Here is a 26,386-nt window from a genome sequence, read left to right on the forward strand (position 1 = left end):
CCTTTCCCTTTCTATCTCCACGGGAAAAATTCTCCACATTTTTCCAGTTTCATCCTTACTAAAAAAATAATAGAATATTTATTAAATGTAAAACATATTTATTAAAATTCACAACTTCTAAGGATAATTTAATATGTAAAAGTTTAAAAAATATGCAAAGAATCAAATGAACAAAGAAGGGGATGAATCAGAGATATATTTATCTTTGTCTCTGATTGCGAAGATTTTAGTCATCTCGGTTCTTATCCAAGTCTTTATCAAGTAATCTCCTCTCCGTTTGAAGAAGGGTGAGTCGAATACCTAATTTCGTGCTCTGAATTGTCATCTATAATTCAAAGATAGAAATAGATATTAAACTTAAAAAAATAGACAAATTTAAAATCAGGGAATCGTCGTTCCTTTTCAAGAAGGAAGATAAAAAAATTAATTATATAAAGTGTTGCTTAAGCTAGACTTTAACCATTGAAATTTCGAATAAGACAAGGAGAGGAATTGAAAATTATTTATCTTTCTTTAATAAAACACTTACTTTTCATCAATTAAAGGTAAGGTTGGGTAGATTAAGAATATCAATATATTACAGAGCTTTTTCTTTTAATAATTTAATGTGTACCCTCTAGCACTATATATATATATATGAATATATATATATATATATATATATATCAATGCATGTGTAAGTTGCAGATATGCTATCAAAGAGGAGTCCAAAAATATGAATGCATATGTGTTTGTGATATACCAAGTGTAGCTGAGTGCAATATGTGATGAACATGAAGAAATGTGCAATCAAATTTATTTCTACTAACAATTAATAATTAAAAAGAAACAAGAAGATATCAAACATGATTTTTGGCATATATATATATATATATATATATATATATATATATATATATATATATATATATATTTTATCTGGGCATCACTTGACAAGAAATCAAACTAAAGAAATTTCTAATTCCCACTGTATACTAAAGAGATTCTTTTATCTGCAACTGCAATACCAAATTCAAAATGCAAGCAAGAATTTGTACCAGTGTGACAAGTTCAGCTGGAGGGTCCAACTCATCTTGTCCTCTATAAGACCCATCTGTAGTTGGGTAAGCACGGAATATAGTTGTTGCGAGACAACTCCAAAACCAACGCCCTCTCCATATGCGAACCTGCGCCAACATAAGATTTTACATGTTGTGTTATTAAGTCACTTTTGTCGACACTGCTATGGACAACACCAATAGAGCACTTGAAGGTGGCAGTTCAAAGGTGTGCTTTAATTATATGCACTCTTCCACAAGGAACTAAAATTTTGATTATGAATTGCCATCTTGCCAGGGCTGTTACTAGCAAACCTCGAATATAAACAGAATTCTGATTATTACATTGCATTTGGTGAATCAATTCCCCATTTAATATGTATAGTGAAACCAGTAATTAAATAAATTAAACATGGAGACATGGTTTTTTATCCTTTCACCAGATAGTTAAGAGCTTTTTACCTTTTACCACGATAAGTGATGCTACCCACAGGTGATACAACCACAGCCGTTCCTGTGCAAAATACTTCATCAGCATCAAGCAGTTCATCAACTGTCACAAGGCGTTCTTCGACCTGCAAATTTGAATGACCACTGGGAAATTAAACAAATTCAAGGACCTATTATGTGCAAATCCATTAAGAGTTAATCAAATGAAAGCTAAAAACAGAAATTCTAAGCACACTAGCAATATTAATAAAACCTATTAAGTGTGTAAGATGTAGGAACTTGAGAGATCATTTTGAAACTTTTTTAGAGCTGTAAGCTTAAATTACAAGTTGGGGACAATGTCACTACAACAAGAAGGGTTGTGTCATGCATATTGGATTCTGCCATGGAAAATAATTCACCACTTAAAATATCCTAAACTGTGAGTTTGGAAGTTTGGGCTAGTTTCCAAGCCTCAAACCAAGTTTTCATGATGTCACACTCAAAGGGAAAAGAAGTAAATCAATCAAGATATATCTTCATAGCAACATAACCATTACCTGAAACCCTTGGCTACGAGCAACATCAATTATACTCTTTCTTGTGATGCCAGGTAGGATCGTCCCCTTGATTGCAGGTGTGGAGATAATTTCATCCTAGTAGGATATCACATATGAGAATGTATCCGCTCTAACTGCCTCTAATTTCATCAAGAAAAGCTTGCAAAGTACTTGCAGTGACTTTATAACAAACACATAAAGACTACACGGGATCATTGTAGAGCATAAACCACACTCTCTAACACTAGAAATAGCAAATTTTGAAAGCTTCTATGCTACACAAAAACAATTTTGCTTTTTTTCCCTCTTTTAATCAATTCCACCACCAACTTATAAACACAAGCAAATCATAATAAATGATCTATTTCCTCATAACATACAAAGAACATAACCCTAAAAGTAAATCAATTCAAATACACTAAACTGCAGATAGCATGGTACAATTGAGACAGAAAGGAACTATAGGAAACAAAAAGTCACTATAACCCTAAAATCGGACAAATGGTAAATATATGTCATAATATGAGAAATAGCATAGAGAGATATCTTTTTATTCTCGACCACTAAAATAAGTAATTTATATTAATTTCAAAAGATTAAGTCTTTAGAGAAATAATTTCTGAGTGGTTCTCGTGATAATAGTTAGTGGAATAATCTTAACATAATTTTCATACGAAAAATTGGTTATTTTCAAATGCATATGTATGAGAAAAATTACGAAAGATTACCACATTATTATTTAATACAAAAAAGCCTAGGTCTTCTCAAAAAATACAAGAACTTCCAGCCCACTTGAAAATCAACACATGCCTTTACCTATGTAAAGCAGCAACATGAAAGCTTGTACTTACATTTAAGACTAACCATTCCCAAAACTTCAAAGTTCTCTTCCTTCACCCTTATCTCACAACATCTTATGATCTTGGTGTTATCACAATAAGAGAAATGCCCTTATTGAATTAACTACTCATCCCAAGAGATGTCCCAAAAATTTTACCCCAAGTGACGTTTAATTCTACATGTAAATGAAGTGAAGATTTGGTAAATTATATATCAACACTACATAGATACACATCACTTGACACTTGTAATGAGATGTTTGGATATCTCTTGGGATTTACAGCATTAAATGCCCTTATATTAATCCCTGAATTTACAAGAATGAACCTTTCAGCAATGGCATTCAAAAGTCCTAATGGTCTGAAAGCCCGAAAGTACTCAACTTAGTAACATCAAGACAATATCTGGGAAACTGGAATAAGATCCCGTTGGGTGAGGAGTAGAATGAAACCCTTATGAAAAGAAATCCAATTATCTTTGCATTCAAAGGAACCTCATTAGAAACTACTATATATGTACTCCATGGCAAAAATTATACTTAAGATGAATGGATCCGATGGCAGATTGACAAAGGCTGTCCTCTTGAAGGCAACCAGAAAGGCAAGCACCTCCAAGGTAAACAGGATGCATATCTAACCTCAATAAACCCATACTCTAGCCAAACAGACTAATGCCTCAAACAAGCCTGTGTCTCCAACAGCTTGAGTACAGTACCCCACTGCCCTGAAGCTCAGTAAGCAATGGTCATACCAGCCTAGCTGCTCATAACACACCAATTAGATGGAAGAATGCCAAAGCCATGGTTTGGGGTTCTTTGATATGCATTTCCTTGAGCATGATATGGCCCCACATCCACATAGACCTCCCACATACAAGCAAGTTGGAGTCTACACAAGCACCAATAAAACTAACAGCGAAGATGTGTAATGTTTGATGTTCATAAGCATTATCAACTGCATGCAATTGTCTCTATGCACTTTGTTGCATGAAATCCTCATGGAAAGAACAAGATGAATGCATATTTCACCAGTTAAAGAATATATATAAAACAATTATTAATCTTCTTTCCCTACTTGGAGCAACAAGTGAAATTATGGTGACAAAAGAAAATTATGCTACAAATAAGTTATACCTTCACAACAAAAATGTTGCAAGAGGAAAAAATTTCAAAAGAACACAAGAATTCATAAAACCTAGATTTAATCAACCTATCAGTTGGAAAAACCTAGCAATAACCAAGCAAGAAAAACATAAATCCTAGGGTGCAAGCAAAATGAAGAGATTTTTTTACGAAACAAACCAAAATTACTAATAAAACAAATCTTTTCAAAAAGAATATTGAAAATCTAATAGCTACTAAAAGGCTGGCTTACCGCAGCATAGTTTCCAATAGTTTTTATGCCTCCAGTGCCCCCAGGAGTTGCACGATGTAATTCATGCTCAACAATCAAATTTATTGGTGCTATGCCTTCCTAGCATTGCAAAAATAAACACTATAATTAATAATTGTGCAAGGGATGTGCCATAGTTATCCATAGGAAATGAAAACCAAAGAGAATCCATAGAGAAAAGATAGCACATACAAAACATCTAAAGCATTAAAAAATATGCTAACGATAACTAACCAAAATACAAAACACACAAATGACAAACATTGCTTGTCCAAATATATTGTCACTCAATTTACCACATTGCCACCACAATAATTGTACTATGACTAACTGGGCATTGAAACTTCAGAAGCACAATTTATAAAGGGCAAGTAATTGAATTCACTATATACAGTGTCATGTTTTCAATCTCCAAATAAGGAATATTTTTCATATTTACTGTCATAGAATTGCTAATTGCAAATTGCTAACAGTACTTCAAAATATTTATTTAAGCAGAAAACTTGAATTCATCAATATTAATGATATTAAAATTAGAGGAAAAAGAAAAGAGATTGCATTGTCACTTCAAATGAGACTGAGCATGAAATTCAGAAATTGCAGCTGAATCTAAATTCTGTAATGAGTCATAATTATAAGCAGATAGCAAACCATAATTGATTGTAACAACACTTCTCCACATGATATTGAAGCAAGCATTCAGTTGTTATTATTTTTCTTACATATGTACAAGTTTGTGTGACAGTGTGTATGTGCATGAGGGAAGAAGATATCACAGAAAGCAGATAATGGAGAAGTGATAGAGAACAAGGTAAAGACACCAAGTCTTGGGTTGCAAACTAAGTTGTAAGTTGCATGCAACAAAAAGTTAACAAACCTTGAAATAATTCCCAACAGGTGATACATAGATCAGAAAAGTGTACTCGGGAGCAGGTGCAAGACCAAGAACAGCCCCAGTTCCCATTAGCAAAGGTCTGATATATAAAGAACCTTTACCAGAAGGGGGAATCTGAAATAAAAAATTAGCAACGAAAGATTCAAAAGCAGTTACTAACCACCCAAGTCACTAACAAAAGTGAAAAATTCATGGTGCAAAATTAAACCATTTTATACCCAATGTTTGTTTGCCAAAACAGTAGCCTTGACAGCTTCCACAAACTGTTCAATTGATGGTGATGGCATGCACATCCTTTCTGCACCCATCCTCATCCGTTGTGCATTTTCCTCTGGTCGGAATAAGAGTATACTACCATCTTCTTTCCTGTAGGCTTTCAGACCTTCTAATAATCCCTGGTTACAAATAAGGAAAAAAAATTTAAAAAAAGATGAGAAGATAGATAATCCTCAAATCACTAACTCTCTCCTCCTCTCCCTCACACATCCAACAACAACCCCCCTCCTTCCACACACACAAAAACACGGTTTTGATTCCACTAACATCTTATGCACCTATAATTGGTCTTACCAACCATACCCCTACAGTATCATTTAATATTTAACAAATAAGAAATATTTCAACAGCAAATTATTTAATGAAGTGAGCACTGCAACTCCCCAATATAAAATGCTTCAACAGCTAATTTAATGAAAAGAGCACTGCAACTCCCCCAGACAATGTCTTCCACTATCTGCTATCTTCGCTAAGTTTTGAATTCACAATGGTAGAAAAAAATTATTCTCAAATGCTGGAATGTCCAATCAGTTATTCATTTCTAGACTACCTAACTAGTCCACCTCTGACTACCTAAAATAAAATATTGGGAAATTTTCCAGGACAAGAGGTTTAGCAAAAATCATGATGGACCTGAGTGGTTTATTTTTTGGATGATGATCTTTACTACAGAGATGCTTTTGACAAACTCCAGCGGACTTTAGGCAAATTCTAAAATGAATTTCAAGGATGTTTCCATCAAATGTCAAAATTCAAGTGAAAGCTCTAAAAAATATAGAAAACCAAAATCCAGCTATACTTTAGCCAAAATCTAGAGCAGATCAATGAAATTTATTCTATAAGATTTTAACCAAAAAAGAAAAAAAAACAAATTAAAGAATTTGGTTAACTATAGGTGAGGAAACTTGTACTTCATACCTTCTAAAAACAAAGTTTTTGTTCCGACAAAATGAAAAAAAAAAAATCTCCATAGCTCAAAATCAATCATTGAAGAAAACCTCTCATAAAAAGCAACTTATCCAAAAATTAGAATTTCAAATATCATCTACAAAAATGTGCAAGGAAATTAATTCATTGCATAAGGTAGCTCCCTTGAATTTGCTTAACTTAAAAAAAGAATGTAATTTACCACCGATAAAATACACAATTGAGATACCATTTTGATTCTGCATTTCCTATCTTGTAAAATTTAGTTGCCGTCCGAAAACATGCTACATGAAAAACTCAGAATTATTAAAGATAAAATTCAGGTGAAAATTTAGCGCTGCAAACATTAAAAAGCCAACCTGACCATAATTCAAAACACCAGCTGACGGGGTCAACTCAATATTGCCGAAACGCTGTAATTCACCTTCATTAAAGTTTCCATCCCGCGAACATTTCATCACATACATATAATCAGTAGGAAGAAACGCGAATCCAAGGTTGTCCCAGTCTATGTCCGCCAAATCAGCCTTTTGGTCGCTATACAACAAACCAATATACCCGCAGACCAGAAAACACTAAATAAATACTTACCATAATGCTTAAAATTAAAAACAAAAAGGAAAAAATCAATGTAACAGTTCTTTGAAACACAGCTACATCCATTTCAAGATTTGCATGCGAAGCCTCCGCAATATCCAATTCAACCACAACAAACACAAACCTGAAAGTATGAGATAAAACAGCACAAGGAGAGAAAGGAGAAGGGGGTTGATTAACATTGCAAGAGGAGAAAGAAATTGGCTTGAGAGGCTGCAACGAGAGTGAAAATCAGAGGCAAACTAAAGAGACAGAAAAATAAAAGTGAAACGTAAAATTAGAGAATCAGTTACTTTGAGAGAAACGGGAGAAAGGAAATGTTGCTGCATCTGAGGAGCGGAGGAAGGGGGAAGGTGGAGATTAGAAGTGTTACGTAAAACGTAATTGGTTGGCTGAAGGGCTGTTAACACTGCGCTGGTCTCCATTTTCTCTTCTCTCAGTGAATTGTTTTCTGGTGAGCAATGGGATTGTTTGGCCTGGGTTTTGGTGAATGCTTAACCTCTCTCTCTCTTTATTTGACTCTTACTCTGTTTTTAAGTTGTACTGGTAGTTCCGTATTTTGGAAACACCGTTTTCCTGTCAGGACCATTTGCCTTGCAATATTTGGAAAAGCTAGAATTCCCCTAAATTATTATTAAAATCACAATAACAGTTAAATTGAAAAGGCCGAAGGAGTAACTGTAATTCCCACCCAAGATATGCTGAAAAAATAAAGTGACAAGTATAGTCCAAATATAATAATTTCTGTTAATTTTTAAAAATTTAAATGTTCATTTATATATTAATTTTGATTATTAAAATTTTTATTTAAATAAAAAAAATTATTTCTTTTTTTCCTTTATTTTTAAAACTAACCACTTTTCTTTAACTCAAACTTTGAAATATTACATTTATACCTTAAAAACTTTATTGTAGATTTTCGATGGTTGTTTTTTTTACGTTCCTCTTCGGCAGTATCTCCACTCCCTCTATGATGGTTTTCTGACGTAGAAACTATAGAAAATCTAATCGAAATGATTGGATTTTCTTGTAAAGAACTATGCAAAAAATTGCACTAATCAGTTGGACAACATTGCATAGACAATGCCCACATCTATGCGATACTGTCTGACAGATCTGTGCATTGGTGACACACAGATCATCACACGGATCTGTGTAATTTTTACACAAATTCATGCAAGAAAATCTGACCATTTCAGCTAGATTTTTAGTGTTTTCTACACCATGAAACCACCATGGGAGGGGAGATGATGCCAAATAGAAACGTTAGGAAGAACTGTCACCAAAAAGATGAAATGAAGTTTTTTGGTGTAAATACAATGTTTCAAAGTTAGAGGGGTGGCTACATTCAAAGTTTGGGGTGTAAATGATTAGTTTAAAAATTAAGAGGTTAAAAAGAAATCAATTTTTTAATTTAAATAAAAATATCTAAATGATAATTTTAAGTTTAACTGTAACCATAAAAACTAACAGATTAATAGGTGTTTAGATTTTTAAAAGTTAGTGGAGTCACCTTGAATTTTTGTTAAGCCTTAGGTGGGAATAGGTATTTTGGCTAGTTGAAAAAGATGAGAAGATTAAGTGATAGATATGTATCTATCCATCAAACATAATATGAGTAATTTTATATATAAATAATAATATATTATTATATAAAATTATATAATAAAATTTTGTGTATTTGTTTTAGTTACACAATTGCATATATATTTATATGTATTATCACATGATTAAATATTATTTTATCATTAATTTAAAATCATAAATCATATAATGATAAATATAAATATTTATATATTTGTGTACTTAAAATAAATACATCTACTATTGCTCTATATCAATAAAATTATATATACCTATTTTATATACATAAATAGAGATATATATTACCAAATAATTAAATAATTTTGAATTAAAAAATAATACTAAATTATATAATAATATTATATATATATATATATATATATATATATATATATATATATTTATGTTTTAAAATGTAACTAGTATAGCATTGTCGCATACACATTTTTTATATATATATATATAGAGAGAGAGAGAGAGAGAGAGTTCCACAAAAAGATGAAGCAATTGCCAAAAGTAGAGATCCACCATGCACGGAGTTACCGCAATTTGCAAGAGAATCCATAAAGATATTCTTCCAGAACTCTAGTTTCAAGTTCCCTAATCCCATCAATCATACTTTGGCAGCCTCATGACAATGACATGTACCTGGAAATAGCCAAAAGAATCTTATTCTAAAATGAGCCGTTTATATTGGATTAAAACACTTTCCTACCATACTGTCAGCTATCATGACATTGGCTACGGCTGGAGTGAATAGAGTTCGAATGCAGTTGGAACAAATTTGAAATGAGTTTAATTTAAGTAAATTTAAATTTAAATTTAAATATAAGAGTTTAATATTTTTAAGTTTGAACTCAATCTCAAACTTTAGGAGTATTTGACACGTAAACTTTACAAATTTAAAAATTTTAATACAAATCAATTAAAACATTATCGTTTTATCTAATATATATTATAACGATATTATTTTAATATCGAACCAACTTAAAATTTAATTCAAGTTTAACTATTCTTAAACAAACTAAACTCAAACTTAACTCTATTGAAACAAATTTGATTTAACTTGAATCTATCCATAAGAACAGTGCCTATTCATTCATCTTGTCATTGCTTCCTTAATAGACTAATACTATATGATTGACCCACCTACCTGTCTGGAATCGGCCAAAAAAAGGTATAGGTATAGGTATTAAACTTTTGGATTTGCACCTGTTTGAACATATATTTCGTAAACAACATATGTTTTTGGATAGGCAGGACAGACACAGGTACCCACAAAAGCACTTACAGTAAGTAATTTCCATCTTCACTGTCATCTTTAGTCTTTTGCAGCTCCATTATTGGTGTTTCTACCAACTTTGTTTTGTTTTGTTTTGGATTAACCAAATATGCACGTGTATTTCAAAATCTGGTTACAAGTTATTTATGACATGTGGATGACAAGCATGGAATGGAAGCAAGGCAACCGGCTCATTGAATGACGAAATCAATCAACATTTGATGATATCTGGGAAAAATTTACAGACATTGAATATCACAAACAGTAATTAGATATTATATTTGCCAAGTAAAAACCTAATCATTTTGGTGTAATGTGAAAAATATTTTATTATTAAAATTAAAAGTTCACATTAAAGATAAATTATTTTAAAAAGTATTAGATTAAAATTATTATTATTATTATATTTGATAAAATTTAATAAAATTAGATAAATATAAATAATTATTATTTTGACTAAAAATAATAAAAGAATATTAATATATTATTTTACTTAAATACCTTATTTTAAAATATTTTTTTTATTTATTATGTTAATTAAAAATGGGATTATTTTTGTTCTAAAAAAATTACTACATAAAGATATAGCTATAATAAAATCAATATTATATTGACAATTTTTTAATACTTAAGATGACATAATAATCATATTACTTTTTATACTATATATCATATAATAAAATATTATTAAAATATTTTATTATTTATAAATTAAATAATATAATAAAAATAATAAAAATAAATCATCAGTGTAACCATTACTCCTCCCTAACCAAACGCCCCTCTAACGTAAAATGAAATTGAAAATCCACCCAAGCCATGAAGGAAGAAGATGAAGGGATGACGCTAAAAGAATATTTTCCACCCAAACCAGAAACCCAACTTAGTCCAAAAACCGCATAAACCAAACCCAAACCCATTTCCAATACAGTCCAACCACAATTGCCAAAAATCAAACCCAGCCCATATCAACATAAAACTTACTCAAAAGGCAACCCAATCTTCCTTTTTCTATTAACCAACCCACTAGTCCAAGGAAAGTATATGAGCCAGGCCTAAATCTCAAACCATCTTATATCTTACACCTTAACCCAAACTCTCTTATCCAACCCACTCCAATCAAATGAATCTCAACCCATTTGCACAAACCATTTCTTTCTTCTTTTTCAAAACACCGGTTATCAATTGATTCAACCACTATTGGATCAAATCACCTTCTTTATATAATTGATATCTAGTCTAGTTATAAAAATATTATAAAATAGTATAATTATGTACGAGTTAAAATAAGTAAATATAATTCAAGTTACGTTTGGGTACACCGGCCGACTAAATGATGAGGAATCGGCCATCATTCTTTATATGTTATGCTCAACAGGTTACTGAAAGTAAAGTGAAGACACTGGTGACAACAGAACACATTTGAGTGATTTGTTTCCATTCTTAAAGAAAAATAATTAATCAAATGTAAAACAAGCATTCATAATTGATGAGTGGACCATCTGAACATACAGGGCGGTTCCATGATCGCGGCCAAACTCTCATTTTCAGAATAGAAAACGGGCGGGTCGGATTTGAAAAATGGTCTATATTGTTCGGCCCATGCAAAATTAATTTGGGCTGAACCTAGTAAATTCACTTTTGAGAAATCCTTACATAGTTTGGATTTATTCTTAAAGTAAAATAAAGGTGCAAGGTTTGCCTTAAAACACTTTTCCACACTAGTTTGTATAAATAATATTTTACTATTTATAATCAAGTATAAATAACATTTTTTTCACACAATGTTAATAAAACAAATAGTATTAAAGTATAAAATTATCATTTTATCTTTATTATTTTATCTTTTAAAATAATTATATAACTTTAAGTTAACAAATATTATAAAAAAAAACCTTTTTAAGTAATTAAATTGTATAAGAAGCCGCTTATTTTAATTTCTTTTCATAATCACTCTTTCTTTCTTTCTTTATTCCTACAAATAGAGGTGTTTCTATCATATAATTGGATATTATAAAATAAATTATAATTTTGAAAACATTAGAGTCATTATGAAATTTTTATGAGATTATTAGAAATTTGAAAAAAATTTGGGTTCTTTTAAAAAATTTTAAAATACCAATTTACCCCCTAATAATTTCAAAAACGATGTTACATCCCAAAATAATTGAACAAAATGCAATAAAGTTTTTTAAGAGTTAAATTGTTACAAACAAAATGTTTGGTTTGACAGAGCTTTATAAAATTTAACGTTTTGGTTAAGTTGTTTTTTATTTTCAAAATTAATAGATAATAAAATTACTATTTTGCCTTTATACTATTAGTTTTTTTAACATAATTTGAATTTGGCTGGAAAAACATTATTTATGCCAATTAGGGTGAAAAAGTGCTTTTAGGTTAAACCTTGAATGGAAAAAAGTTATTTACTCTATTAGAAATACTATACACACCCACTTTGAGTACATAAATAGGTATATACGTATGTATGTCATTATATGACTGAATATCGCTTTATATTTAATTCAAAATCACTCAATGACATGATAATACGTGTTAAATATATACCTATTTATATACTCAAAGTAGATACACATAGTTTTATTATTACTTTATAAAGTATAAAGATTAATAGTGAGTATTAATTTATATATTAAATATATAATAAAACTATGTATACACACTTTTGATTACATAAAAGATAAGTATATAATATGTTATTATGCGATTAGATAATTTTAAAATAATAATAAAGTAATACTCAATCATATGATGATATATTATATATATATATTTATTATATATTAAAAAATATTTATGTAATAATATTTAAATATAATAATATATTTATAAGAAAGAATGCTATTTTATTTTTAATTAAAAATTATTTAATTATGCGATAATATATTATTAATTGGCAAATTAACCCTACCTGCAGACTAATCTCATGCATTGAAGACTAATTCCCAAGATTTTTTATTATAAACAATGCAATCATGTCATGTCAGTAAAATGGCAAATTAATAAATACCAAAATATTATTGAAAAAATGCACAGGAAAAAGTCTTTTGCCGTTTGGTCAGCTGACATGACAAACTCAAGCTACATTGCGACGGTGACATTGCGGCAATTTGTTGGTCGAGATAATGTAAAGTAATGAACTAAACGTTCTCTGCGGCGATGGACAATTCACTTTTATTCCTAGTGCAAACACAATTCTTATTATAGATACTTGGGTCTTTTAAACCAAATATTTTGCCCATGAAAATCAATGTCATGCATTGCATGTCGGTAACATGGGTCATCTACTCGCTCAAAGCATGAATTTTCTTCACATGGGTTGCATGAGTTATGTCCCACAAGAAAAAGAATCAATTTTAGGTATAATAATTTTGATTTAAATTTAAGATCTTTGGCGTACCTTTACCCTAACAGAATAGACATTTCTTAATAAAAACGAGAAAAGAGACAAAAAAGAAGATATAAACAAAAAATCATTACAATTTAAAACAAAGATATATATGTTTCCTTCTCAACTCAGCCTGCCTGGTCCTCACTTATTTATATAAACATATTTGCTTAACATACTAATATATCCTTGTAGTTTTAGATTATTTATGTATTTCAAATTTATTTATATTTTTTGTTGTACATATGAAAGTAGTTAATATATGTTATTTGTGATATTTAAAATAGTGCGTTGATTTTAGTTTTTATTTATTTTATTGTTTAATATGTTTATGTTGTATTTAAAGGGTATGAAAAGGAAATTTTTTTCACAGGTATGAGAATAGAGAGAAGATTTTTTCTAGAAAGTAAACGTTGGAGAATCATTGTTATCTTTGTAACGGGAATGGATCGAAGACGGCGATTGATATCTCTTGCAGGGATGGACCATGGAAGCATGTTAAGTTAACAAGTGGTGTAGAATTTGAGAAGAAGGAATTATACTAGGTCATTTACAAAATTAAGAAAAGTATAATATTGATGAACTCAATGAACAATATTTGTATAATGTGATTGATATATAACAAATATTTAATTTAAAGATAAAATATTTAACTTTTAAAAACAAATTTTGAACTTGTAAAGACGTTTTTTACTTTTTAAGACAAACTTTTTACCTTTTTCAGACAAAAATTTCCACTACCTTGTAAAAATTTTGTTGTAATGGGGTATCCGTCTATGCTTAACCAATGAAAGGGCATCGTCTAAACTCCGCTAAAGATAAGACTGCCTTTATCATTTTCCCGTTGTAGTGGTTACTAGTTTATGGATGATTTGGTAATTCTTCACACTTTCTAATATTCATTCACATCTCCGTCTTCGCTCGCTTCTACTACTTGGCAATTAATGTGAAACACTCCCTACCAATATGGGCTGCCATGTGATGAAATGGGCCCCATCATCCTAACTGATTTTCATCAGGCCCACATCTCCATAATTGACTCTCTCTCTCTCTCGATAAAATAATACATTAATGAAAATTTAAGGCATGAATTTAGGTAAAATAATGAGAAATATAAAGTGATATCCCGGCAATCAAGCAACAGAATGAACAAACAATAAAATTTTAATTACATATTTTTAGTATATAAATATATACATATATCATAATATAATTATATTATTTTGAACTAATAATAAAATAATATTCAATCACATAATAACATATCTATGTATGTATATTTGTGTATAAAAAATATGTATACATAACATTATTCATAGGCTAATTTCACATCTATAAATCACAACTCTTACTCATAATTAGTGTAAAATAGTTTTGATTTTTAATCTAGACTTTTAAACAATGATAGTTAGGTAATGGAAATATCATTGTGCAAGATGAATCGAAATAAATGATTGTAAAAAAGAGATCGTGCACGTTCATACTAAGTCAAAGTGCACGCCCGTTTACGCGTAATGCAAGGCTATGCATAAGAAAGAAAATAGACACATGTTCATAGAATATGAACAACTATTCGTAAAGCTTTTCATGGTAATTTAAAATATGTTAAAGGTATGTTGAAGTACAAAGATATGTCTGAGCATCATGAATATATATATGATAGGTGAAAGTTAGATAAAGCCCAAGATAAGATTTACATAGGCTCGAGAGCATGATTATCTCGTCCTCATGTAATGTAATATGAATTTTTTTTAAAATTTAAATTTGAAATGTAATTGATATGATAAAAATGCTCCACCTTCATCCTATAAATACAAATAATTACTTAAAGGAGAGAGTAAAGAGAAAAAAAAAAAAAAACATTGTGAATCGCATATATCTCGCATCTAACACTAAAGATCAAAGAAGCTCCATCCTAAGATCGACGAGATAACTCTTAGAAAAATTCAGTTATTCTCCTTTAATAATTATCCAAAATCAAGTTTTTCTTAAAACAATCTCTATTATAAATTTAGTTTAGACCTTGTTGCAACACTTTTTCAGAGCTTCCAGCAACATAACCATGAACATAAGCTCTAAAATAATGCACTGAATCACATTAAAAACTTCTTTGTGTTCAATTTACATTCACTTTTCACTCTTCACTGCACTTAGCATAGATTATGTAATTGATTAACTAATTTTAACAGATGTTATGATAATATATCTTGCCTCGGCTCAAACATCAACAACAATTTATTTTAAATCCTTAAGGAAACGATTGGTTACCAGTAATAAAATATATTTTGATAATTTATTTTTTATTATTTATATTATCTTATTTTATTTTTAAGTAATAAAATTTTTTGATAATATTCTATTATCCATAGTGATACCATAGGTAATATAAATGATAATTTGATTACCATCATAACCTTAAGTTTTAATAAATTACCACAGTAATCTTAATTTTGTCACAATTATAGTCTTACTTATTAATTTTTTTACGACTAAAATATCTACACTTTCAATCAATAGAACAAATAATATAAAAAATATTTTAGTATAACTATACTCAAACATATTTAAATAAAATAATATTTTACTATTTTTATTATATTTAATCAAATACAATAATTATTTATATGAATTTATATTTATTAATTTTTATCAAATATAATAATTATCCAAACTCAATAAACTTTTAAATAATATATTTTTGTAATAATTTTTCGTCTCGTAATATAAAGGAATACTTTAACCAAGGCATCCTAAATGTGAGACAACTTCCCAACAAGTCAAAATTTCAATAAAATTAAGATAAGAAATTAATTTTGATATTATGTTTATCGTGGTTAGTTGAAGTGTCTGGAAGGTGGGCGGCAAATCACATGATGTCTGTATCTTCAATCTGCTCAATTTTCAAGTCACTAAATTATTGGGGGAACTATACAAATAAAGGTTGTCCACCTAGCAACACTAATCAAATATCCCATTTAAAATTAGGCCCAATGACTATTTTCACACCCAACTTTGAAGAAAATAAAAGATCCACCGTTTAAATTTTAAAAGTTCAATTTCTCCCTTGATATCTATTTTTATTAAAGAAAATCATTACATGAAAAATAAAAGGGTTACTTTACACAGACATAAAAAAATGATTAAAGAATATTTAAAATTTTAGTCAATAACACACTAACACATGAAAGGATAAAAGATTTTTATAAATTTAAAAAAAGAAAGATTTATCAATTAAACTTAGAAACAATAACTTTGTCCCCTCACAATCGACATTGCCTAAACACTCTTCCTTGTCCTCTTTTTCATCATCACCCTTTTCCTCCTCCTCAATCTCTTTAGCATTCAAATTCCCATTTTTTTTCTAATGTAGCAATAGTTGTAGTGGGTTTTATGAAAAAACGGTTAAAAAGAAGATGAATTATTTAGAGTGAGTCTATGCCAGTGGTGAAGAGGCAAATAGAGAGAATCTATTTAATTGCCTTGAGAGTGAATTTTCTATTGACGACAACCAAGGCTTCAACAAGCAAAGGTAAAGTAATAACAATCTATTCTTAAATCTAACAGATTTTGACATTTCTTCAATAACCTTTTGGAGAGACATCCATGAATGAATGGATAACTTGGAATTTTTGAAGACATTACAAGGGTATTTTGGGTATGTAAAATTAGGGTTGAGGCCATTGAGAAGAGAAGTATAGGAGTCTTGAATGAGTGTCTAATAATTGAAAGCATTAAAGTCTTGATCAAGACTTTGCTAGAGATTTCATTCGAGGCTTTTGGCCTTCTTAAGTGAAACTCTAAAGAATTATCAAGAAGCCTTATTGAGTTATTGATAATGTTATGGTAAAATTATTCAAATATATTGAAAAACATATTTCAACTATAAATAATTAGGATCCATTTATAGGGAGTTATCACACAATCATGTTATAGGACTTCAACCATAGGAGGTTTGTAAAATAACATACTCGTGTTGGTGGCTCTTTTGTCTTTATTGTACGAAGATGTGTCGATCCCATTCCAAGTGTAGGATAGAATCTTGGTATCAACATGAGACAGGCGAAGAGGCTATGGAAGGGTTCTTAGATTTGCTAGAATTTTTAAAAGGATGAGAATTTAGAGAGTGTTATGTGAAAATAATAAAAGTCTCAAAAAATTAATTCATTTATATAGAACATAATGAACGATTGTGCATAGTATATGTATGGTCACTCACATGAATCATATTATATTCTGATATCACTTAAAATTCGTGATTATTTAGATTTGTAGATCTATGATTATATTATTAGACAAGATCAACCCAAAATAATGAACGCACAGTCATTCATGTGACTTGTTACTTATCCAATTTTCAGTTTATCTTTATTCAAATTCGATAAAATCAACACCTCATTATAATATTCCAACCCATCTATTTCTAAGTTATTACTTTTGGCCCTTTAAGTAGATATAGTCATACTTAAGTCCAATTATTCTACAGAACTTAGGACCAACAATCCAAATACCATACATGATACACCTTATACAACCCAATACCTATACAATCGAGATCTACCCCTTTTATGTGTGATATATATGTTCTTCGTTATATTGGTAGTGAATGGATTCATGTCAAATCTACAATCTATCAGTCATCCAAACATATACTAAGATTGGGCTCTAGTAAGACATTATAACCACTCAATTGATAAAGTGTCATCGATTGACTTTTACCAAACAACAATCCTTTCATCAATGAAATCCTTTCAAGGTTGAGATATAAAATTAGTGTCTACCTTAATGAATTCGGAATATGTATTAACTAACATCTATATCAATGATCAGATGATATTAGATTGAACAACAATTCAATCTTATTGTAGCCACCTATTTGAGTGGTCGTTGATGTTATCCAGTATGCCTAAGAAAGATATCAACTCTCATACTTGAAAGTGATGAATCATCTATTAATCTGTTATAGTCTTTGTAAATCTATTAATATAACCAATCACCACTATTATGATAATCATTTTTGAAGAACTATAATGAGTTGGTGTCAAATCATATTTATCCTTGTATAAGACAGTTTGGTGATTTTAAATCAAAGGATCATATGTATTAGTGTCAATGGGTTAGATCGAGCCATATTAGGTTGAGTCGATGCTACTTATCGAGCTCACATATCAAGTTAGGTCAAGGCCTACCACTTTGAGGGCTTTCATGTCAGGCCAGTTAAACAAAAACACACAACCCTGGATAAGACCCATGAGCCCTTAGCGGATCGACCTGCATGCTTTTACAAATAGGTCCACTAAATTAAAATTTTTTAAATATTTTTAATTTTAATTAATCTTGCCAAAATTATAGGGGCTAGGTTGAGTTGTAGGCTAGATTGACATCTCTAATCATACATATCATCATTTGTTAGAGGATATGTTTTATAGACATAAGGGTAGCCATCCATACAAAATTCTCTTAGCATGTTAGCCTAGTATAGATGTATACAATATATGCACTCATATGTTGCACAAAATTGTCAACAAACAGCTTTGACATTTGAGATTTGTCACTATTTTTCGATGGGATCATTTAAAACTATAATAATTTTAACCATATTACTTATGTCTTTGTTCAAGATAATATCGGGACTATCAACATCTCTAAGAGCGACCATCATATGTGAGTATGTGATTCTCATGATCAATTGACATACATTGATTCCCTTATCAAAGTTCGATTATTTTAAAGATATTCATCTACTAAACAATGTTATGATTTTCTATTTCAAACAACACAAGCAGATATTCTAATGTTATGATTTTCATTGCAATCTTAATCTTTAAAAAAAAAAAAAAAAGGTAAAATCAAGTTACTTAGATTAACAGAATTGACAAATTGGTGAGAAATTGAACTTTTCAAATTTTAAGTGTGGGCAATGTGTCACTTCAACAAAGTTCCAGTGGAAAACAAATATTTGGCCTTTAAACTATAGGATAAACCCAAATGATGGCATTCATTCATGTAACACGTTTTAGTTAAATCAGCTTTTGGTAGTCGTATCATTTGACATTAACATATAATAATAAGAAATCCTTACTTTCAATCTCAAATGATGAGAAGAATAAAAATAAATAAATAAATAAATAAATAATTTATATATAATAATATCATGTCAATCTGACAGGCCGACAATTTATCCAACATAAGACACATGTCTTTTGCTATTTTATCCTAATTATCTGCGCGTGCGCACGTAAAGCAAATCTATAATCATCAAAACTCATCCGATTTGAGACTTCAAAATCACATTTCCCTGCAACTTTACAAACTTTCTCCTATTTTAATTATTATAATTTTCTTCCATACTTTACCGGCATTTTAATATAACAATACCCCTGTGTAGAAAATTAATAATTTGATTTTTTTTTATTTCACAATATCAAAATTGATTTGTCTACTTGACTCCCAATTGAAGGAACGAACATATTCATATACGCTAATTATATTTTATAATATAATTAAATATTGGTCTCAATCAAATCAAATTTAAATATTTCTTGATTCAAGTTTAATTTGAATAAAAATAGTTTAGTTTGAGTTTGATTTAAATTTATGGTTCAGATATATAGTTCATTGATAAAATAACGTAATTTAACAATTATTTAATATAATTCGAATTGAATCATGAGCTAAATTCTAACCGAATTAAGTCATCTATCAAACTCGTGAGTCAAACCAAATCGAACTCTTTATAGTTCAAGTTTGGCACAGTTTTAAAATCAATTGAATCTTTTAACTCGAACTAGGATCATATTCAAAGTAAACTAATTCAAACCAAACCGAATCAAATTGAGTCAGCTTTTGAGACTGAACCAGCTTGGTTTGGGTCAAACCCTAAATATAATACGATATAAATAAAAAATAATACATATCATGAGATATATCAAATTAATACAATATGTATTTTCTAATATGATATATATTACCGATACAAGTTAATACACTTTTAAAATGAAATGATGATATAATAAAGTACATATAAAAAATTTTAAAATTTTAAAGATATTTTTGAAAATAATAATATGTCAATTAATTTTTTATTATTTAATAATATTTATTATTATATTATTTAAAAACTATATTATATGATATAATACTTAATATATAATATAAAATTAAAATTTTAATACATAATATAATATAATATAATATAATATGTGATTCAATTACTATACACACATTTGAGTTTGGTAAAAAGGAAGGAGATGGGGAGAAAAAAGCAAAATTATATTTAGCTTTTGCTTTCAACTTCAATTAAAATTTTTAAAATGAAAAGAAAAAAAGTTGATGATGGAAGGCATGATGAGAATATAAGGTCAGGAAGTAGTTTCGAGGAAAGTTCGGCATTTTCAGAGGAAAGTCATCTGATGATTAATTGGTCCACTCCACACCATAATTTGAGGGCATCAAATTCATGATGTGTTGGACTAACCATAACGACAGCTTTCTCATTAGGTAATGTCTACGCCAATCACTTATTTCAAATACATAAATATATATATATTTATATGTATTATAAAATGATTAAATATTATCTTATTATTAATTTAAAATTATTTAATTATAAATAATATATATTAAATATGTATAAATTTATATAATTATAAGGGGGTATAAATGATTTTAATTATTAATTTAATTATACAAAGGTAAAACAGATAAAATTGCGTTGAAAACCCATGAATTTAGACCGTTGATTATGGCGATAAACCTAAGACATGTTGTTTTATTGCAAAAGAGGAATATACCTGTAAGATGACGGAGGGTTGAAAGGGCACGAGGAAATCACGTGGGAAGTGACCCCACAAGTAGCTTAAAAAAGAGAGCCTCTCAAGTCAAGTTTAATCATCCGTTCCTTTCTTTGTCAACACGCCTTTCAAGTCCTCACCACTCACCACCCATCTCTTTGACTCTTTCTTTCTCTTGACTCTCTCTCTCTCTCTTTATTTTTTATTAACAACTGAATTAAGATGCAACACACGTGAGGTAACCTCCTCCTCTTTCACACACTTTTTCTCTCTTGATTTTTTTTTTTCATTAAATAGTGATTTAATCTTTAATTTTAATTAAGATTTTATATAGATAAATAAAACTTTTAATTTTTCAAATTTTATATATGTAATTTTAAAAACATGATGAAAAATAATTCTTTGACCATTAAAAAAATAATTGATTTTGTTAAAAGGAAAAAAAAAACCCAAATCATGAAATCTTTTGTCCAAGTCTTATGAACAAAGTCTTTACTTAATCTCCAAGTCATCTAAGCCAATTTGTACAATCAATGGGGCCACTACTATTTCATAATAATTAAATCAATAAAGTATTAGGTATTAGCTTTGATTTCATGTTTAAGTCAATATGTGACTAAACATACATTATCTCATGATTAACACGTAAATACGAAGCCAAATATCTTCAAACCTAATTGATGTCTAACGTTGTCCCAAGATTGAGATCAACAGACAAGACCCGCTGGATCACCAAAATAATAGGCAACAAATAAAAATGTTCAAAAATTAAAAGCAATTATTAATAAAATTTTAAAATTTTTAAAAAAATTTTAATTAAAATTTTTATCATATTTATAAAATTTTAACATATTTAATATTTAATATAATAATTATAGATATGATAATTATATTACAAATTTATCCGTACAAATCCCTAATTACAAAAAATAATGAAAAACAATAAATAAAACATGAATATTTCGACAATATATAAATGTTTTCTTTTAGGAATTTACAAACTTCTGCAAATTAATTAATCACTCTAAGACCTTTTTTCACTTCAACCCTTGAACAAAAAAATAGGAGGGGTTTTGGATTCATCTATATATTAATTCTTGTTTAATTATCCTAATTAATACTATTTAACAACAACTAATTACAAGTAGCTGCAGAATTGGCAAAGGGATTATAGCAATGAGTAGGTTTAGCACCCATGGAATATGGAGGCTTATTAGATGCTCCATCACCAACGCCGCCAATCCTTTCGCAAGAAGGGCACATGGTGAGTGTCGCCGCCGGTAATTGCATGTAAAAGGGTTGCGCTAGTTTCAAAGCTTTGAGATCTGAAAGCTCTTTCTGCAGCCTCCTGTTTTCATCAGTCAGTGATTCACAGCACTTCTTCAAGAACTCACAGTCAACCTCCGTTTGCTTCAGCTTTGTCCTGTAGATGAAAATAATAACAGTAAAACTCTTGATTTAAAAGAAAATAAACATAATCTTATCTTTTATTTTCAGTTCTTTTTTGCTTTTGGGGGAGAGGACAAGAATTATTATGTGGGGCTTCTGGATATTTACTGGATTTGTGATATAAGTGATTAATTTTACCTGGCTCTCCTGTTCTGGAACCACACTTCAACTTGTCTTGGTCGGAGGTTCAACTGCCGTGCTAATGCTTGTTTTTGCTTCTGTTGTTGATGGATCACAGTAAAAAAGATTATATTTTTAACGATATTAATCAAGAAAATAACAATTGGAGAGAGAGAGAGAGAAAGAAGAAAGGGAGAGACTATTACAGGATTGAGAGTGCTATGTTGTTTGAAGCTTTCCTCCAAAAGAGCAGACTGGTCTTTGGTGAGTCTAAGCTTCTTCCTTGCATTAACGGCATCTTCATCTTCATCACTAACTCTTGAAGAAACTCTCTCGGCCTCGACCTCGACCTCGACCTCTTCACAGCTTAGATCTCTCTCTCGTTTGATCCTACCACTAGAAAATGAAGAAGCAACACTATGAGGAGGAGAAGCAGCAGCAGCCTCTTCAAGACCTTTGTTCACATCAATAAAACCACTTTTTTTGGTAGCAACGCCGTGATAAAAGTCACCAGAAAGACTCAAAGTAAGAGATGGCTCAGAGGATGGTGGCTGTGGCCTCTTAGGGATGGGTTTTGAAGGGTTCTGATTAATGGGTGTTGCAGTGAAACCTAAACCCAGATCAAGGCCTGTGTTACATCCATCATCCGAACCCATTTAATGATTGTTGTAAGTGAGAAAAATGAGAGAGAAGGAGTTGAGTTTTTTGAGATGAGAATGGGAAAAAATGAAGACGGAGAAGGGCTGGGTGTTATTAAGGAGGGGAGAGTTGGGTGGGTGGGTGGGTGGCTTGGCTTGGGGTATGATTTAAATCAGAGGAATGAAATAAGTAAAGAAAAGAATCTGGTGTAAGAAATTATGAAAGCCCCTTTTTTATCCCTATACAAAGGTTGACTATTTGAACCCCACTACTGTTACCTTCTATTATTACAACAAAGAAAGCAAAATTAAAGAAAATTCTACAATAGAAAAAGACCCTTTCTCTCTCTCTCTTATCTCTTTCATACTAAGAATACCACAGTTCACATGGCAGTGGGAAACACATCAGGAGCATGATTCGTCAGCTGTTGGCCACCCCTTAACGTGCCAAACTCAACTGTTACCACTTACTTTTTCCCCCAATACATGCTTCTTTCCCTGCAGATATCTTGCTTACTTTTTCATACCTCTACTTGGACTATCAATTGTGTCTAACTTTTCCTTTGTTTAAATCCTGTCCCAGTAATCTTGTCATTTCTTATTTATAATTTCTTTTTCTTTGCTCACTCTTTAAGAAACACAAATAGATAGCTAGCTACCCCATATATGTTCTATGCATTCATCCAAAGATTACTTGCTTGCTTCTATAATCAACTAAAAAAAAAATTAAGATTGAGTAGTTTGACCGCCGGAAGTGTTGGGAAGAAAATAATCAAACTAAACTCTCCTGGATTTGATTAAATTATGTGATAACAAATAATTAATTAAAAAATTTAATGTAAAAATCTTTTTAACATGAAGAGTAAAATCATAGGATTTTGTCTAAATAAACTAATTTATTATGTCAAAAATAGTATATTTTAGCATACGAATGAGTAGACTCACCAAAGCAACAAAAAAAAAAAACACAACTACAGAAAAATATCATAACAAACTTGAAAATTTATATCTCACTTTACAGATGCTAAAAACAAATATTTACCTTCCAAACTATAGCATCAAATGTGGCTAAAATACTATAAAAATTTGATAGCAATCAAACGATAAACGAAATAGAAAAAATATTTTACTAAGAATCATCTAAAAAGAATTGTATTAGACAACTAATTACATTTCAATATAAATAATTGTTTACTTAAAAATTAAACTACTATCTCCATTGTTCAGAAAACAAAATGATGAGTCAAAACGAAAATTTACTACTGACGTATAATGAAAACCCAAGACAACATTTTTCTCTCTTCTCTCTTCTCTTGTTTATTCTGATTTTAGTATGTTATATATATATATATATATATATATATATATATATATATATATATATATATATATATATATATATATATATATATATATATATTAAACCTTTATTTTGACCTAATTTATTAATATAATAGGTTGAAGTTTTTCACTAAATAAATGTATGTTTCTTCACATAGGAATGAATCTAAAAACCCAACAAGGAGCTATACAATCTTCATATAAATCCAAAAAATGATATTGAATCAGGATCTGTTGTTAACACCAAAATAAGATAAAACTCATAAATTTTCTAATACAATAGTCAAGGAGATTTTTCCTCAATTAAATTAAAGAAAATAAATTTTATTTATTTTATCAAATAAAGGGCATGATTGATGGGACATTAACAAGTTCCCTTGATGACAGACCACATGCATGAACCGTCTCCACCTTCATGCTTGGTTTTAAGCGGGTGGAGATGAGTATCATGTCACCTTGTTTACTAAACTTGAAATTCCTTTTATAATGGAGAAGATGGGTAGTTTTTTTTATGGCTTATTATGATTATTGGAGATTGGATGAGATGGATAGAGATATGCACTATGAAGAATTGCATGATAATGATGGTGGGATATGAAAATAATATAAAGGAGAGTTTCAAAGAGTTATAATGCAGCCAGAATATGATTCATCAACAAGAATCCGGATCATTGCTTAACAAGAAAGTTGATGTAGAGTTCTTGGCTCCTAATCCTTTCTCTATACATTGTATTTGCACTTCCAATGTTGCCCTGTCTGCTATGTTTGATGAGAAGTTAGGTCACCCATAAAACATGATAAACCTTAGCTCAATAAGATTTCATTTACACGAATAAACGTAAAATCATATAATCCTAATTCAATAGAATTTATATGTAAAATATAAAATATTGAATTAAAAATTTTAGGGTTTTAAAACTACCAAGAGCATCATATAATCCGTATTCGTAAAGTTTTCAAAATTACTTATATTAAAGTGATGACTTTCCATTTAAAAAAAAATCTCTAAATAATAGTTTTCAATAAATAAAACTATATTTTATTAGTTTTAAAGATAATCCTGATTAATATATAATAGATTAATAGACTTTACTAAAATTTAATAAATTTTAAGAGTCACACTAATATTATATATTAAGATTAAAATATTATATAAAATTTATTTTTATTAATTATTTAAATCTATTAATAAATTATTATTTAATTATCAAATTTTATTAAACTAAAATCATAATTAATATTAATATACGTTTAGAAATTTTTAACATTTGTAACACCCATTTTGGTAAAAAAAAAAAAAAAAACATGTTATTTATATGAATAATGCTATTCAGTAACGTGCTTGTGATGATTTTAATGAAGAACAAAAATTAAACTATAATTAATTTTACATCATGAAAATCATTTGTACAGAATGGATAGTCCCTTGGACCAGTCATCTATCAGCAAAGTGTGGTGCACCTGTTTCCAGGCGATCCGATAAAAACTCGATGACCGAATTCTGTTTAAAATATTCTGATTAAAAATATTTTTTTAATTAAAAAAAAAAGAATTTCGAATTTATTATTTTTTTTCATCTTTTGTACGCTTAGTAATCAGCAGGTGTACGTGCGTGCACCATGACGCATGGGCAGCGAGGGTAGGGACCGCCAATAACAACTACCTCTTGAATTTTTTACGCAAGGAATCAGACCTTTTTTTTTTTTTAATTGAATCAATAGTCTTAAATAAAATTAATTCAAATAATTATTAAATAAAATAAAATAAAATTTAATATGTCGTCAAATAAAATTTAAAATTATATTTTTTTTGGTCATTTAGATT

At 29.5% G+C, this 26,386-nt stretch overlaps 2 protein-coding genes across 2 annotated transcripts; both read right to left on the minus strand.

Annotated features, from left to right (window-relative positions):
* Window positions 1-905: 905 nt before the first annotated feature.
* On the minus strand, window positions 906-7,439 carry LOC123199604 (branched-chain-amino-acid aminotransferase 3, chloroplastic-like). The gene is made up of 10 exons (XM_044614633.1): window positions 7,246-7,439; window positions 7,077-7,165; window positions 6,715-6,892; window positions 5,371-5,547; window positions 5,135-5,266; window positions 4,240-4,338; window positions 3,520-3,624; window positions 2,027-2,122; window positions 1,500-1,612; window positions 906-1,166 (listed from the first exon to the last, which is right to left on the minus strand). The coding sequence occupies exons 1-10, from the start codon at window positions 7,375-7,377 to the stop codon at window positions 1,013-1,015; spliced, it is 1,275 nt and encodes a 424-aa protein (XP_044470568.1). The 5' UTR covers window positions 7,378-7,439; the 3' UTR covers window positions 906-1,012.
* Window positions 7,440-21,961: 14,522 nt separating this feature from the next.
* On the minus strand, window positions 21,962-23,366 carry LOC123198838 (homeobox-leucine zipper protein HAT22-like). Its single transcript, XM_044613626.1, has 3 exons — window positions 22,790-23,366; window positions 22,602-22,681; window positions 21,962-22,437 (listed from the first exon to the last, which is right to left on the minus strand). Exons 1-3 carry the CDS (start codon window positions 23,237-23,239, stop codon window positions 22,149-22,151), a joined length of 819 nt encoding a protein of 272 aa, XP_044469561.1. The 5' UTR covers window positions 23,240-23,366; the 3' UTR covers window positions 21,962-22,148.
* Window positions 23,367-26,386: the final 3,020 nt, after the last annotated feature.

Source organism: Mangifera indica, chromosome 16 (genome assembly GCF_011075055.1).
Source record: "Mangifera indica cultivar Alphonso chromosome 16, CATAS_Mindica_2.1, whole genome shotgun sequence".
NCBI lineage: Eukaryota > Viridiplantae > Streptophyta > Magnoliopsida > Sapindales > Anacardiaceae > Mangifera > Mangifera indica.

Excerpts from the sequence above, each read along its gene's own strand:
- LOC123199604 (XM_044614633.1), bottom strand. The coding sequence starts at position 7,377 with ATGGAGACCAGCGCAGTGTTAACAGCCCTTCAGCCAACCAATTACGTT. Across the intron at positions 4,339-5,134 it reads CTGTTGGGAATTATTTCAAG|GAAGGCATAGCACCAATAAA; the intron begins GTTTGTTAACTT and ends TTGCAATGCTAG. Across the intron at positions 2,123-3,519 it reads CATTAGTCTGTTTGGCTAGA|GATGAAATTATCTCCACACC; the intron begins GTATGGGTTTAT and ends ATATCCTACTAG.
- LOC123198838 (XM_044613626.1), bottom strand. The coding sequence starts at position 23,239 with ATGGGTTCGGATGATGGATGTAACACAGGCCTTGATCTGGGTTTAGGT. Across the intron at positions 22,682-22,789 it reads AACATAGCACTCTCAATCCT|AAGCAAAAACAAGCATTAGC; the intron begins GTAATAGTCTCT and ends CATCAACAACAG. Across the intron at positions 22,438-22,601 it reads TTCCAGAACAGGAGAGCCAG|GACAAAGCTGAAGCAAACGG; the intron begins GTAAAATTAATC and ends TTTCATCTACAG.